At 32.2% G+C, this 17,679-nt stretch overlaps 1 protein-coding gene across 2 annotated transcripts in view; it reads left to right on the forward strand.

The window, feature by feature from the left end:
- Positions 1-14,357, forward strand: part of LOC114325919 (synaptic vesicle glycoprotein 2B) — a 103,031-nt gene extending 88,674 nt beyond the window's left edge. For both annotated transcript variants that reach the window (XM_028274070.2, XM_028274071.2), the window contains exon 11: positions 14,041-14,357. In XM_028274070.2, coding sequence (XP_028129871.1) covers positions 14,041-14,096 — 56 coding nt within the window. In that variant the 3' untranslated portion in view covers positions 14,097-14,357. The remainder of the gene's footprint in view (positions 1-14,040) is intronic.
- The last annotated feature ends 3,322 nt before the right edge of the window (positions 14,358-17,679 follow it).

Below are 17,679 nucleotides of genomic sequence, written 5' to 3' on the forward strand. Positions count from 1 at the left end.
TGTTAGTGGCAAAAAAGTTCACCTGTCGGATGCCGGGTTAAAACATGACAAATTAGATGTGGAATGAAAGCTTATAACCCAAAGATGGTACTAAAGGTGAGAAATTTGGCCTCCGACTTCAGGATAAAGAGTTGCAACCCGAAGTATTGTTCTAAATTCGCAGAAATAGTACAAACTATGTATTACTCGACGCGCCTTAGAAAGACGAGAACAAATATTTATGCCTGTCCGGTTTTATGCCTGTCTGTCCGTCCGTCTGTCAGATATAATCACAGAGGTTGAATGAAAGATTATAACCCATAGATGGTACTAGCGATTAGAAATTTGACGCGCATTAGAAAAATGAGAACAAAGAAATACTTTTTTTAGTTTTACACCACTTCCGGTTAAAATGGTGTACCCGGAAGTGACACACATAGTCACAGAAAAATATACTTGATCAATTTACGTGTATTAAGAGGTCGAAACCGAATTTTTTTAATTCTGGTTTTGATGTCATATGCGGTTAAAAAATTGTCTGGAAGTGGAAGAAACCAGTTTAATAGTTGTCCCCTTCGAGTAGCGAAAAATAAACAATACTTTGTAAAAACATTCAACATTGGTTGATATTCCGCTGTTTTCATATTATTTATTGACCTAAGTTTTTGTAAAATGCACTAGTCTTTTTTAAAGATATCATTGGACAATTTACTCACTGTTTTTGGATTTTACAAAATCGCTTGGATTGGCATGAAATTTGACATAAGCATAGCTAACATGTCAAAGAAAAAAGTGATATTGTGCCAGTGTGTGCTTTTTTCTGGGGATGAGTACCACCCCCTTCTCGAGTGTGAAAAAATATAGGTAAAAATATGTCCGTAAGTGGATAAACTAATTAAATTCCTTGTATTTTTTGTTTTTAGATGGTTTTTCGTAAATAAATCAAAAAGTAAGTATTTGATCGAAAAAACTATTCTTAGCAAATATAAAGCTTATAAAACAGTAAAAAAAATTATGTATGTATGAAGTCTGGACACACAATAAAAACAGAGTTGGAGCTGAACAACAGTTGGTTCTTATTCGTCGAATTCCAAATCGACTAGTTCAACGTAAAATATCCAAAAAATAACGCACTTTTCGGGGAAAACTCGCCACAAATTTTTTAAAGTGTTTAAAAAAGTTTTATTTTTGTTATTTAAAAAGTATCTATTCTATCACCATCAGCATCAAAAGTAAGTTACGCTTTAAATAAAATATGTCCCTTTTTTTGCTAAAAGAAATCGTGAAAATCACCACCTAATTAGCATTCCATATGAAATTAATAGTTACCGCCCTAGTTAATTTACTTATATTATACTGTTTATATGATCTATAAGATTTATTGGCAAGAAATACTTATTAAAAAAAATTGGTTTTAAAATAAAAAAATTTTAATTTTGAAAAAAAAATGCCTTGGTTTAAAATAACTTAAACATTAGTGATACTAAATATCTCAAAGAGTAAAAAATGTACATATCACATAAACAATACATAAGTAAATTAGGCGGTGATTTTTACATTTTTTTAACAAAAAAGAGACTTCATTTTGATGCTAACTAACTTTTGATGCTAGAAACGTTTATAAAAATACAAATAAAACTTTTTAGACATTTTATAACAGTTGTAAGTCATGAGTTTTTCCCGAAAAGTGCTTCGTTTTATGGTTATTTCATGTTAAAATATTCGATTTGTATTTTGACGAAGTAGAACCTGCTTTTCATTAAGGTGATACAGTAGCGATCAACAGGTAGCCAAAACGCGTTCCAAGATTGCGGCTGTAATTTTGAATATTTTTTCGAGATATTTGGCACACGTATTCGTAATATAATAAAGAATGGCGGTACAGAGCCGAATTTGAAAAATATATTAATATGTGGAAATTACTCTGTAATTAAATATAATATTAAAAAAACGAGCCTGTACCGCCATTAAGAAGAACAAAAAAATACACTTTCTTCAAATAAACTTTTTATCCGATGCCTAGATTTTGTGTCATTTTGGAACTACTAATGAAATACAAAATTTTAGTAGTTCCAAAATGACACAAAATCTAGGCATCGGATAAAAAAGTTCATTTGAAGAAAGTGTATTTTTTTGTTCTTCTTAATGGCGGTACAGGCTCGTTTTTTAAATATTGTAGTTAATTACAGAGTAATTTCCACATATTCATATATTTTTCAAATTGGGCTCTGTACCGCCATTCTTTATTATATTACGAATACGTGTGCCAAATATCTCGAAAAAATATTCAAAATTACAGCCGCAATCTTGGAACGCGTTTTCGCTATCTGTTGATCGCTACTGTTTCCTCTTAACTACAACTCTACTTTTACAGGGTCTACAGACTTCATACATACACCATTGTTTTCACTTTTTTATACGCTATATTTTTGCTAAGAATATTTTTCGTTAAAATACTTTTTGAGTTTTTTTCTAAAACCGTCTAAAAACGTGACTTTTTTGTTGAAAAACGAACATAATATATTCACTTGCAAATAACTCAAACAGTATGTTAAGAAAAAATCTATAGAACAAAAACTAGCTTAGAATTACTCAGTTTATCCACTTTAGGACTTATTTTGAATGTATGTCTTTTCACATTATAAAAGTGGTTGTACTAACTCCCAAGGCAAAAGCACACGTCGGCACAATATCACTTTTTCTTTGACCTGTCAGCTATGTGCATACCCAATTTCATGTCAATCCAAGCGGTTGTTTAAAATTCGGAGGTTTTGCAATATTTACCGTGAGTGGATGGACTACAGATATATGTATATTAGATAAAAATTATAGTCTCAGCGAATCTTTGAAATATCTCCATTCCTTTGAAATGTTACATTTTTTAAGCCTTGAGGGAGTAGGCGCAAAATTATGACCAATGCTATTTAAATGCATTCAGTTTATTCGAATCCTGAGAAAACTAATAAGAATTTTGGAAAAATTTAAACGCAGAATGAAAGATTACATTATAACCGAGGGCGAAACTCTCTAAAAACTTTTATGTTTATATTGATAAGTGAAAGGGTGAAAAAAAAAGAAAATTTAGTGTGATTTTTTATTTCAAATATTTAATTCAAAAGAAATTTTTGTTTATTCTATTCTTTTTGACATGAGGCTGTATTTGATTTCTCTATGTCATTGTATGCTATTGGTTAGTTCCTATCATTTCAGCCGACGTACGTCACGATTGGATCAATAGGGCCGAACATACATAACTAAGGCCCTTTTGGCATGATGCTGTATTATTTTGAAGTCGATACAGCCTGAATATTTTTTTTTATTTTTTTACGTTCTATGTGATTAAAAAAATTAAGAATCACCGCAATTTTAGCCCACCACCCCCTTCCCCTTTCCCCACATCAAAAAATGTCAATTTTTCGATTTTATTTTTTTTTAAGTTGGTTTGCAATTAAATTATAAATTACAAAATTTTAAGTTGGTTTGCAATTAAATTATAAATTACAAAAAATTCACACGCACAGCTGAGGCTTTTACAAAACATATATTTTTATGGACCCGAAGGTCGAGTGTACATAACCTCAATGTTTTTTGTTTTTTTAATAGGTACGTATAACTTTTTTTGGCGATGGCTGCATGTCTAATTTTTTTGCGTTTTGTGAATTTTATCAAAATCTGTATTTCTGACTTTTTTCAGATTTATTCGTAAGGTGCGCCATCTTCAAAAATCCGGAAAACTGGTTTTTTCGGTAGTTTTTTGGGATTTTCTCCATTTTATATACTTCAAAATAGACTAACTCAAGGTTTTTTATAGGTTACGTATATATAATTTGAAATAACTGAGTTTTTAGGGATATTCAAAAATTGTGTAAAACACCTAAACCCCCCAAAAACTATGTTTTTTCAAATTCTTAAAAGTTTCTTAATTCTTTCGTACCCCATGAAGTTAAATTACAAAGCCATTAAAATATAACTAGAGGTGATTCATACCTACTTACCATCTCAATTGAATGCAATCATCGGCAAAGCCATCTTTTAGTGTCATTGTGTCATCCCCAAAAATCTACCTGGGTCTTAAAATGCAGGTATGCATACTTGTTCCGTTATAACTCTTATCTTTTAAAATTTTGTAGTAAAAGCATTTCTATAGCTATAGTGAGTTTATTGCCCTACCTCTTTATGTGGCTTAATGATTTGGATTGTAAACACAGATAAGAAAGGGTGTGATAGACCAGAGAAATTAGCAAATAAATGGCCTCTTTCGTGACATCCGTTGATACAGGTATCTAAGAACTGCTTATGGCATTAGGGTAAATTTAGTTACAACAGTATCCAATATAAAAATTATGCAAAAAATCAAACGTACTTTTTAACTTATAAACAATATATAAACAATTAAAGATCGCTATTTGATTGTAAATATTAAAGGTGGAGACCGGTATGCTGTATGGAAAGGTGATACAATTTTACTGAAGAGCATAGAAAATTCTTTAAAATGAGTGTTTGGAAAGTTCTTTTTGTTAATTTGTTGCTTAGTTATTGGGAAAATAGCTTCAAAAGTCGATTTTTTGAAAATAATTAATAACTTTTCTAAAAATACACTAAAAGCTTTATTTTCGCGTAAGTAAAGGAACAATATTAGAAGTATTCAGCCGTTAAAATTTCAAGAAGTTTTACCTAATAGTTATTGCAAAATTGAAATTGTTTATCCCAAAAAGCTTCTATCTACAGCGTTATTATGCATAAACTATTAGGTCAACATAAATTCTAAAGACATCAAACCAAAGAGAAAGGTTCAATTTATCAAATTAGATCAAGTCTTGAATAAAAAGTTTATAATAAATATTATAAATAATTATAAAATAATTTTGAAAAAGTAGTGTTATTTTAAGCTTATTCGCGAACTCAAGCGAGGGTACTGCCGCTTATTTTGAACTAGAGGAATTGGGATGAAGATTTAAACAAAACATCCGTTAACCTATATATCAATGTCGATTGAATGCTTGTCTGGTGTGTTCATTTAATGAATGATTTATTTATATTAATTAATTACATCAATAAAAATATTAATTATATCAAAATGCATTATCCCAATTACATCGGCCATTTTCATGCAACTGCACTGCCACCTATAGTCGATTGAGTTCGCGAATAAACAATTAAAATAACAACCGCATTAACATGTGGGAATTAACTAATTTTGATGGGAAATAAGCCACAATTTTACTAAAAAAAATGGTTTTATTTTGACAACGACACCCGATTTGAGCGTCGAAACGTTAATAAAATCAGTTTTTTTAGTAAAATTGTGGCTTATTTCCCATCAAAACTAGTTAATTCCAAAAATGCCACAAGAAAATAGCTTCAGAACAACAACACGTAGGAAGTTAATTTTTTTTATTCGACATGTTGGTATTCTTATAGAAACTGAAACAAAAATTTAATGCCCTACAACCCTTAAAACCCGAGTTAGCCACTTTTTTCAAAAATTCACCGGGGCTTTGTTTATAAATATTAGAAAATTTGAAAAGCAACATTTAAACGAATGAAAGAGCATGTTTATACAAAAAAAAATTAAAACGATTCTTTTAAAAACGAGCCGTCCATGATGCGCCAAAAGTGAAGAGTTTAAAAGTAAAGCGATTCTTACCCTCTTGATTTTATTATCAAAAACTTAATTCACAACTACACATTTATAAAAGGCGCAATACCTCCGGTAAGATTTAGGTACAAAATTAACAAAACCCAAAAAAAAATATATAATACAATATTCCAGTTACCCGTCGTTTGTCACCATTAATCCCTTTATCCTAAAGATAAATAACAGTTTGTCGACGAAAATTCCATTCGATCAAATGTTCGTCGATGAATTGTCCATTCGATGAATTGTGCATTCGACCAACTGTTTGTCGACCAACTGTTGTCGACCAATTTTCCGTCGACGAAGTGTTCTCGACCAGCTTTCCGACACCGGATTTGGGTGTCATTGTATTCTGTTGGTTAATTCCTACCATTTTAGCCACCGTACGTCATGATTGGAAAAATAGCAGCGAATATACGTAACTAAGGCCCTTTCAATATTTTACTGTAATTGATTTTTCTGTGTCATTGTATTCTGTTGACTGATTCCTATCATTTGAGCCGCCGTACGACACGTTTGGACCAATGGGAGTGAAGATACGTAACTAATACCTAACAAGAGGTTTACTCAAACTTCTTTTTTGTACTTATACCACTCGGTAAAAGTACAAAAAAAAGTTTGGGTAAACTTTTGCACAACTGTGTAAATACTAACGAAAAATCTAAAATATTAAAAAAAATTAGTGGAATCCGTTAATCTGTTCTCGAAAAAATTAGCTATGAAAATGAGCATAATTTTCTATATCCCTAACTTTTGACGAGCAGTTTAGCTTAAATGGGGAAAAGCGGTAAGCTTAGACCAAACACCAGTAGGAGGCATTCAATTAATTGAGGAAAAAAATTAAATGGATAACAATATTTATTTCAGTTACACAAAAGGCATTGTCCCGCTAGAATGTTTGAAATCACAATTAATAGTCCTACAAAAAAGACAGGCGTTTAAAAGTGATAAGACCATTGAACAATAAGCCTGTGAGCTACCTTTTAAACACATTCTTAAAAATAATCCATAACACAATTAAAAAAAGGTTTGTTAAGAAATTCTTTTATAGACTTCAGAAATTCAACAACTTCTCCTGATTATGTTTAAAAAACGTACGGAATGCACTAAATGAAAAAAAAAAAGAAAAAGATTTATCATACCGTTATACTATAATATATCCTTACGTTGAATATTTGATGCTTCCCTGTGGAGTATAAAACGGACAGTTGTGTTTTTCCCGTGATCTGCCTTGTTTAGTCTTCTTTGTCGTTTTATTCGTTAAATCCTATCCTCTTAAGTCACAGCGTCAGAAAGCAGTGGGTATATGCAGTGAACGGGAGGCCTATGTCGAACAGTGAACGTTGGGGCCCTTTCGCGTTTATCATATGTAGAGAAGTCGCTTGTCAAAAACTGGACGTATGTAATCGTATTCTATTTGTTAAATACTCTCACATAATATGTCATACCATGTGCGTTAATCCATTTTATTTCTACAATTTTAAAGTGTTATTACATGCCGTCATTTTCATTTGTCTACACCATCGTATTCTGCCAGTTAAATCCCATCGTTTCAGGCGCTGTACGTCACGATTGAACCAATAGGACCGAAGATACATAACTAAGGCCCTTTTGACCTGCTGCTTGTTTGATTTTTCTGTGTCATTGTCTTCTATGATGCCTAAGGCATATTTATGACATGTCTTATTTTTAAAGAAAACAAGTAATTGGACTTCGTAAGTCCAAGGTTTTCACCCAAAGTAATCGAAAGTAGAATTGGAAGTCGATATTTGAATTCTTCGTGTAACTTTGCGTGGATTGATATACAAATTTACTAATTTTGAGTCATTTTTACTAAACTGTTTACACAGAAATAACTCTAAAGATTCAAACCTTTCAATACGCTTCGATTTATGTGTTCGTATACTATTTCTGAGTCTATTGGGACCGTGCAAGTTCGGCAAAACGACACCTGGTTTCTACGCTCTGCAACTTTATTCGCACTTTTAATTATATTGGCCAATTATATTAGTCCTGGTTACTGGATAATTGTCAAGGCCATAATCCAAAAAAATAATAAGAAGAAAAAATAAGATTCAGGTTATGTTATTAAAACGTAAACAATTGTATGTAGTAAATAAAATTAGTTATTAAAATGCAGTACTGCAAGAAAAATACAATTAATTTAATTTGCCTTCATATAATAATTGCATATAATATCAATATTGCAGAGCAACATATAATTTTTCTTCTTCAATGACAGTAGGTATGAAATGTACGTCAATTTGACAATTTCAATGGACAATATGAATTATTTAAGAAAGTTGCAATATTTCTCCGCTATTCGCGCACGATCGTTTCTCGTATCCGTTCCAAGTACTTGCACACCGCGAATAATGGCATTTCCGGTTATAACTTTTTAAGCGGAAATTACGTAAAAACCAAAATTTTACATTTGTTCTCATCTTGCTAAGCCACGTTGAATAATATATCACTTATTCTCTTTCGGCAACTTTAAAATAGTAAATACTTACGGTTGCAACTCTAAAACCGGAACTCCGACGTCAAATTTCTCATCTTTAATAATACCATCCTTAAGTTAAAAGCTTTCATTCGACACCCGATTTGTCATTCTATCTGTATTAATAACGGAGGAGTTGTATTCGCGGATGGACAGACATACGGACAGACAGCCTAGGTAAAATTTTTCATCTTTAATACCATGCTTGAACTATAAGCTATCATTTGGCACCTCATTTGCCATTATACCTGGTATAATGACGGAGGATTTATACTCGCGGTCGGAGGGATCGACGGACAGACAGCCTAGGTCAAATTTTTCACCTTTAGTATCATCCTTGGATTATAAGCTTTCATTTGACACCTCATTTGTCATTCTACCTGGTATATTGACGGAGGAGCTATATTCGCGGTCGGACGGACCGACGGTCAGACAGCGTAAGTCAAATTTCTCACCTTTAGTACCATCCTTGGATTATAAGCTTTCATTTGACACCTCTTTTGTCATTCTACCTGGTATAGTAGAGGAGTTATATTCGCGGTCGGACGGACCGACGGACAGACAGCCCAAGTCAAATTTCTCACCTTTAATACCATCCTTGGATTATAAGCTTTCATTTGACATCTCATTTGTCATTCTACCTGGTATAATGACGGAGGAGCTATATTCGCGATCGGACGGACAAACGGACAGACAGCCTAAGTCAAATTTCTCACTTTTAGTACCATCCTTGGATTATAAGCTTTCTTTTGACACCTCATTTTTCATTCTACCTGGTATAATGACGGAGGAGTTATATTCGCGGTCGGACGGACCGACGTCTCACCTTTAGTACCATACTTCGATTATAAGCTTTCATTTGACATCTCATTTGTCATTCTACCTGGTATAATGACGGAGGAGCTATATTCGGGGTCGGACTGACCGACGCGACGGACAGACAGCCTAAGTCAAATTTCTCACCTTTAGTACCATCTTTGGATTATAAGCTTTCATTTGACACCTCATTTGTCATTCTACCTGGTATATTGACGGAGGAGCTATATTCGCGGTCGGACGGACCGACGGTCAGACAGCGTAAGTCAAATTTCTCACCTTTAGTACCATCCTTGGATTATAAGCTTTCATTTGACACCTCTTTTGTCATTCTACCTGGTATAGTAGAGGAGTTATATTCGCGGTCGGACGGACCGACGGACAGACAGCCCAAGTTAAATTTCTCACCTTTAATACCATCCTTGGATTATAAGCTTTCATTTGACATCTCATTTGTCATTCTACCTGGTATAATGACGGAGGAGCTATATTCGCGGTCGGACGGACAGACGGACAGACAGCCTAAGTCAAATTTCTCACTTTTAGTACCATCCTTGGATTATAAGCTTTCTTTTGACACCTCATTTTTCATTCTACCTGGTATAATGACGGAGAAGTTATATTCGCGGTCGGACGGACCGACGTCTCACCTTTAGTACCATACTTCGATTATAAGCTTTCATTTGACATCTCATTTGTCATTCTACCTGGTATAATGACGGAGGAGCTATATTCGGGGTCGGACTGACCGACGCGACGGACAGACAGCCTAAGTCAAATTTCTCACCTTTAGTACCATCTTTGGTTATAAGCTTTCATTTGACACCTCATTTGTCATTCTACCTGGTATAATGACGGAGGAGTTATATTCGCGGTCGGACGGACCGACAGCCTAAGTCAAATGTCTCACCTTTAGTACCATCCTTGGATTATAAGCTTCTATTTGACACCTCATTTGTCATTCTACCTGGTATAATGACGGAGGAGCTATATTCGCGGTCGGTCGGACCGACGGACAGACAGCCTAAGTCAAATTTCTCACCTTTAGTACCATCCTTGGATTATAAGCTTTCATTTGACACCTCATTTGTCATTCTACCTGGTATAATGACGGAGGAGTTATATTTGCGGTCGGACAGACCGAAGGACAGAAAGTTTAAGTCAAATATCTCACCTTTAGTACCATCCTTGGATTATACGCTTTCATTTGACACCTCATTTGTCATTCTACCTGGTATAATGACGTAAGAGTTATATTCGCGGTCGGACAGACCGACGGACAGATAGTTTAGGTCAAATTTCTCACCTTTAGTACCATCCTTGGATTATAAGCTTTCACATTTTTTCAAAATTGGGTGAAAACAACTTGATGCCAGAATGATTTGTTGATGAAAATAATATATACATTCTCAAATTGCCTATTTTTCGTTGTGGATAATATTGTATTCAACAGTGATGCCAAATTTCTGATGCCAAAATGATTGATAATTAAAGTGGGATATACGTTTTCATGTATATAGCGGCAGCGACAAAACGGTAAAACACTGAACTAAATGTATATAATATTTTCACTGTGCCATCATTTTGAACTCAAACATTTTATGGAATAAACTTATATAAGTCAGTAAGGAATAAACAAAGAAAGCTGATATATTAAAGTAACATCAAGGAATCAAATCTCTAACTACAGAGTTGATTAGACTTCTGCTAACAAGTACAGGAAAAAAGTTATTAAGGTAGTGTAAAGTGGCATCGATATACAGATGCCACTTTGCAAGACGATGCCAAATTGATGGTAAATGCATAATGTATCGATGCCAAATTGATAGTAGGATTTATATATATATATATATATATATATATATATATATATATATATATATATATATATATATATATATTTATATAAATGAAAGGAAATGAAAAGATTTTTTTAAATGAAAGTAGGGGTTGTGTGATAACTTATTTGAAAGGTTATTTAATTCTCTATTCCGTAATATAAACATTAACAAAATTATTTATACAGGGTGTCCAAATAATTTATTTTATTAAATTAATTTACACAAAAAGAAGAATGTAAGCAATTTATTTAATTCAAAATACATTTTTTTACTGCTGTCATAAAAACAGGAAAATTTTAACAAAAAGGGCCGAAACTGAAAGCCACCATTGTAAGAATAAACGCCATATTGATCCTCCGGACGGTTACTCTTTATTTAATCACTATTATAAATATTTAAAAATTTATTTTTAGATGAAGAATGACGCAAGTGTATAAAGGGTTGAAAATGGGGGGATTAAATTAAGATAATGAAATTCGAATCAATAGGGATAAAAATAAAAGCCATCATTGTAGGAATAAACGCCATATCGATGCTCCTGGACGATTACTCCTTATTTTTTAATCCCTATTTTAAATATTTAAAAATCGATTTTTTTGCTCTCCTGAGAAAGTTGGCTTTTTGCAGTTATATCATTCTATATGTGAGCCAAATAAAGGATTTACTTCTTTAAAAAAAGTGACTAATGTTTTGATTCGAGTGCCGGATGTTGATAGAGGTCGATTAACTCCAAGAAATATATTAGCCATTGTTTCTGAAATTAATATTGATGGCTTGTACAAACTCAGTACTGAGAATGGACCACTGGATAGATTATTTTTAAGAAATGAACTCCTTCAAACCGATTCGCAATTCATGTTTAAATCAAATGATATTAGTAGTAAAAGAATACCCTTGTGAACTGCACAAAATAAGTCATCCAAAGGTTCTGGTCAAGGTTTTCTCAGATGCAACTGTACGATAAAAAGTTTGTACGTAAAAAGTTTGTGACGACAATAAATGTTCCTGTAAACAAAGGAACAAACAATGTAATTCAAAGTGTCATGGATCGCTGACATGCAAAAATAAATGAAGAAATTTGGTTCTAAAAATTTTTGTGTTTAAAACTTATTTTTATCTGCATTTTTTAAATAAAATTAGAACTTTCGTTATGTGGTATTTGTATTTTTATTTACATCATTTAGCATCATTTATAGCCATCTTTTTTTATAGCCATCATTTTTAGTAAAGCATTTTTTTTACATTTTTTAAATAAAATTGTAATAAGCTTCGCTTTGTGGTTATTTTTATTGCCCATAACTAGTGTGACCAACTCCACTTCAGTCGAATCCGGGACAAGGCTGAAAAAAATACCTGAAATCCGGGACTTTTCAATGAAAATCGGGCCATTTTTTTCACAAGACGATAATTAAAATACAGAAACGAAAAACAGACCATCGTTTTAGTTTTTGTAGAACTATAATACAACGAGATGAAATGCATGCGTTTTGGATGTGGTAGTAGTATTACACTCTAGAAATTGTCGACTTTTTTCGTCCCACCAATTCAATTTGATGAGAATTCTTAGAAGAGTAACGTATTCAAAATTTCAAAATAGAATTTTACCAAAACTTTGAAAATTCGGATGACCTGGAAGCCTTCTCCGGGACGCCGGGACACGACTTCGTAATTCGGGCCATGTCCCGGATTTTTCGGACTAGTGGTCACACTACCCATAACGCAAAAAATCGTCGTGTTTGTCCGACGGTCTTCGTAGTTGCGCATTGTGGGTCTTCGCATTTTATCCACAACGCGTCTTTGCATGTCTAAAATGCCCGAAACGCAATGTGAGATTTTAAGTAAATTTACAACGCGTTATGGGTATAAATTTCGGTCAATGACCGAATACGGTTATTGAGTACAATTTCTACATACCTAATAGACACTGAAGACGTAGTAAATATATAAAAGCAATATATTTCTACCAACCTTATAACGTTAGTTGCTAATAAATCCCTGTCAAATTATACTCAAATTTTATTTTTAAACATTTTATGTATTTTATATGTATAAGAATTATTAATATAAATTACTAATATACTAATTATATAATATAAAATTATACTCAAATTTTATTTTTAAACATTTTATGTATTTTATATGTATAAGAATTATTAAATTTAATATAAAATAATACTTATATTTCATTAATAATTTAAAATAATACAAAACACTAACTCTATCTGCTAACATATGAATAAAGCATACAGAACCGTTAAAGTAACACTAAATAATTTGTTTAAAATAAAGCTAATAAATAAATAATAAAATTCCTTCTTTCAATTTTAAAAATATTAGTTTAATATAATGGTAGGGGATTCAAGCAGGGATTTTTGCAGTTACTCGAGCGCGTCAGATTATCACATGGGGAGAAACCTTGTACCCTGAAAATGTACCTCTACCATATATTGGCCCTTAATGCAGGGGAGTTGGTTAAGGGGAGGGGGGCCGAAAAGAAAAATCTATCCTTAGAAAAACTCGAAATCGTCAGATTAAGATAAGGTAAGTTAAGTACATGCAAAACCGTGTATATTTCAAAAATCTGACGATTTGAGTCCCAAAGTTTCACAAGAAAAAAGCGAATCTTTCGGGAAACGAATGACAGATCGAAAAACTAAAAAATAAGTACTCAATATTTTTCAAAAATCTATCGAATAATACCAAACACGATTTCCCACGGAGAAGGGTGAGGGGTAAATTTAATATTTTAAATACAATCGCGCGATATTTCGCGAAATGAACATCAGATCGAAAAACTGAAAAATACACTTAGGTATTCAATATTTTTAAAAAATCTATCGAATGGCACCAAACACGACCCCCCATGGAGGTGGGGTGGGGGTTACTTTCGAATCTTAAATGGGAGCCCCCATTTTTTATTACAGATTTGGATTCCTTACTTAAAAATAAGTAACTTTTATTCGAGACATATTTTCGAATTATTGATAGATGGCGCTATAATCTAAAAAAAAATGATTGTTGGAAATGGAAAATTAAATTAAAAATGGACCAGTCCCCACTAAAATGAAAAATTTTACTTAATTTTTTTTTTTGGTTTTAGAACCTTTTCTTCATAACCCAATAGGTCCCCAAAGCGCTCGAGTGACTGCACATTTAGCATACTTTGCTCCCCTACCGTAATTTATTTATGTAACATATAAATAATAAAATTATCAAGATTATACTACCAAACATATTAGGTAATACTTACACATTTTTTGTTTCAGTTGGAAGTCTTTGTTCAATACTATTACCAAAAACAGATAACAAAGCTCTGATATAGGTAAAACAGTTTTCATGAATAACCAACCAATCGTTGAAGAACATAATAAACAGAATTGCTCTCTTAATATATCAAAAGAGAAAAATAGATATTGATATGTACATGGCAAGCTTTACAAGACTTGCAAGTTATATTGGCTTGCAGAAGAAATTGTAGCAGTGTGACGGAAATTTATTATGCATTAAAAAAGGTATTTTAAGATATATTTACCACGTAGTAAACAACTAAACTGTACTGTACAATAAAATATTACCAATTGAATATGTAGCTATATTAATTAGATACCCGTAATTAAAATGTTTATTACGTTCATCATTAATGTGTAATCTGACCATATCGATGGCTAAGAGGACAAAAAATATTGTATGTCCAAAATTGATGTTTTCGCTAAAATCAATTTAAAAGTTTGCGTTATCCGTGACAAACCGTACATACTTTAAAAGTAACTAAATTACAGTTATGTTCGTGTTACACCTTTCTTTTATAACTTATTCAGTTCTATTTCTCTTAGGGTTAAATGTTAATCACATTTAACAAGCTAAAATATCCCCCTGTATGGACATACAATAAATGTGAAGAAAACATGGACACAATATATTATTTCCATACTGCAATTGTGAAAATATCATAAAATCAGCTTTAAAATAGTACTAGTAGTACAAATAAATTTTTTGTTAAGGTCGTAGGCGCCAAATTTCGGAGCAATGCTTTTTAAATGTATTCAGTTTTTTTCGATTCCTGAGAATACCAATAAATATTTTTGAAAAATTTAAACGCACAATGAAAGATTACATTGTCACCGAGGGCCGGAATTCCCTTAGAATAAACAAAAAGTTTCTTTTGAATAAGATATTGGAAATTATAAATCACACTGAAGTTTCTCTGTTTTTTTTTTCACCTCTGTTACCCATTAAATTAAACATTATAGTTGTTTTCGAGGACTTTCGGCCCGGTAATAACGTAGTCCTTCATTGTGCGTTTAAATTTTTTTAAATACTTATTAGTTTTCTCAGGATTCGAAAAAAAATGAATACATTTGAAAAGCATTGGCTCGAAATTTTGCGCCTACGCTCTTAACGGAATAAAGATGCATAGAGTCAAACACAATTAAACCTTAGGCTACCTTTACGCAGACACGTGTAACACATACTATAGGCTGACGAGCCTCCAATAATTTGGACAAATATTGTAACTTTGGACACACAATAAAAGAGTCGTTTGGTTTGAATTTTGTGAACGCACAAGTATTGTATTATTGGACATACAACATTTGTGCTCTAAGTTTATGGTGTTGTTTATGGACAGGTCTTTAATGCTACTTTAGTAACTAGCAAACCGTTCTAAGAGGAGTTACAATATTTGAGCACAATAAAAATTTCATCTCGACTGGCATAGAGCAGGGACTTTCTCGTTTTAAACAAAAATTGACGTACAATATTTGTCCTCTTAGCCATCGATATATCTTAGAGCAAGCACTGAAAGAACTACAGTAAGGCGTATTAGTTAACGGAGCGGCTAAATGTCTAAACAACATTAGTAGTCGAGGAAATGGAAAGGTAGGGAATAGTCCAAGGATCATTTTCTATATCAAGCCGCTGTACGCTAAACCCTTGGGGGTGGTTGCCACCCCATCTCGGGGGCGGGAATTTTTTATTACATTTGAACCATGTAAATCGATGTAAAATGTAATTCTAAGAAAAAATGTTTTTTACATTTTCTTCGTAAAACTAATATTTTTCGAGTTATTCGCGCTTGAATGTAACAGTTTTTCGATGAAAAAATCGACTTTTTTAGAGGGTTTTTTGAGAATACCTCGAAAAATATGCATTTAGTCAAAAAACTGTACATATCAAAATTGTATATTTTAGTAATACAAACCAAATTCTTTTTCTGTAATATCTTTAAGACCAATACAAACCGAGATACGGCATGTTAAAAGTTAGCTTTTTTCGTCAAATGCATAATTTGAAACATTCAAAGTAAAATAACGGAAAAAGTTTGCATTTTTCAAGTATACAGTTAGCCCTTTCAAAAAATAATAATCTTTTTTCAAGTATACAGTTAGCCCTTTCAAAAAATAATAATAAAAAGTTTCTATCCTGAAAATTAAGTGACTTATGATCAAAAAAATGTCGCGACCTGCTTTTCTCTATGAAAAAATCAGAGAAAACAACCCCCTAACTACCCTCCTAATTAAAAATTGGTCTTCACCTTTCTGTAGTTCCTTGTATATTTGTATTATGAATACATCCAAGAAGTTTGACCTATTTAAAAGGCATAATTTTAGAAAAATTGGAGTTTAAAGAAAAATTAATTTTTTGGAATTTCCCATTTTTTACCGTTTACTTCAAAATATCTTCGAAAATACTGGAGATACGAAAAAAATTCTTGACTACTAAATTGTAGCTTTTTTAATAACTAAAATTCTCATGTGCATAGATTTTCATTACAATGAACAGTTAGCGAGACATGGCTGTTTAAAACCTCTATTTACGAGCAAACACTCCCTTATTCGAGCCCTTTAAACCCACCCTAATTAAAAACTAAGGGATCTTACGGAATTTAGTTTTCACAGTCTTATAACTCTTCAAATATCCTATAAAGTCATTTTTGAAAAAACTTTTTATCGTCAAAAATGAAGAAGCTATGTTTATAAAACGAATTTTTTTTTTCGAAAAATTCGGATAGTCCGCTTATGGATAATTTTCAATGTACGAGTATGTATAATACCACAGAACCGGTTCGTATACTAGAAGATGACTAAAGAACTATTTGTATTTTTTATTTGTACATATTTGTAAATTCGTATTTTTGTGTAAATAAATGTTTTTGTAATTCTTTAATTCTTCTTTTTTTTTCTGTATAGATCTATTAAATTATCTACTTATAAAAATTGTGATGGTAATAAGGGTGGTTTTTAAGGGTTGAAATATTATGATATTATATCCTAAAGTATAAAACAATCATTATTTAACCAATCAAAACCAAAGTTTACACATACTAAAATTTACAATGTTTTTATATAATTTTTGATAATAAGGAGTAGTTTACACCCTTAAAAATAATCAACGCCCTTAAGCATGATACAGAATATGAAGTACAGGGTAAGATGATCCTAATCCCAAATTTTTATGTAAATCGATGCAAGCCGAAATTATTCTTTTAGTATAAGTAAAGTTTTTATATATAGCTCCAACAAGGGTGGTTTTAAGGGCTGAAATATTATGATAGTATATCTTAAAGCATAAAACAATCATTATGTAACTAGTAAGAACCAAATGTTGACAATACTAAAGTTTAAAATGTTATTTTATAATTTTTTACAATTAGGGGTAGTTTTCACCCTTAAAAAATCAAAAGCGTACAGCGGCTCAATATAGAAAATGAAGTAGAGGGTGTAATGAGCCTAAACCCAAATTTTTGTACAAATCGATGCTGGACGAAAAAATTGCAAGGTTTTGCCATTTTTTCAGCTTCATTTCCTCGACTATATATATACCGACGACTGGTGACGACGCAGTAATGTTTGCAGATAGCTTAGAGACAGTTTGCAAAGAATAATGTCGCGCATATCAAATTTACG

Source organism: Diabrotica virgifera, chromosome 4, assembly GCF_917563875.1.
Source record: "Diabrotica virgifera virgifera chromosome 4, PGI_DIABVI_V3a".
Classification (NCBI taxonomy): Eukaryota; Metazoa; Arthropoda; class Insecta; order Coleoptera; family Chrysomelidae; genus Diabrotica; species Diabrotica virgifera.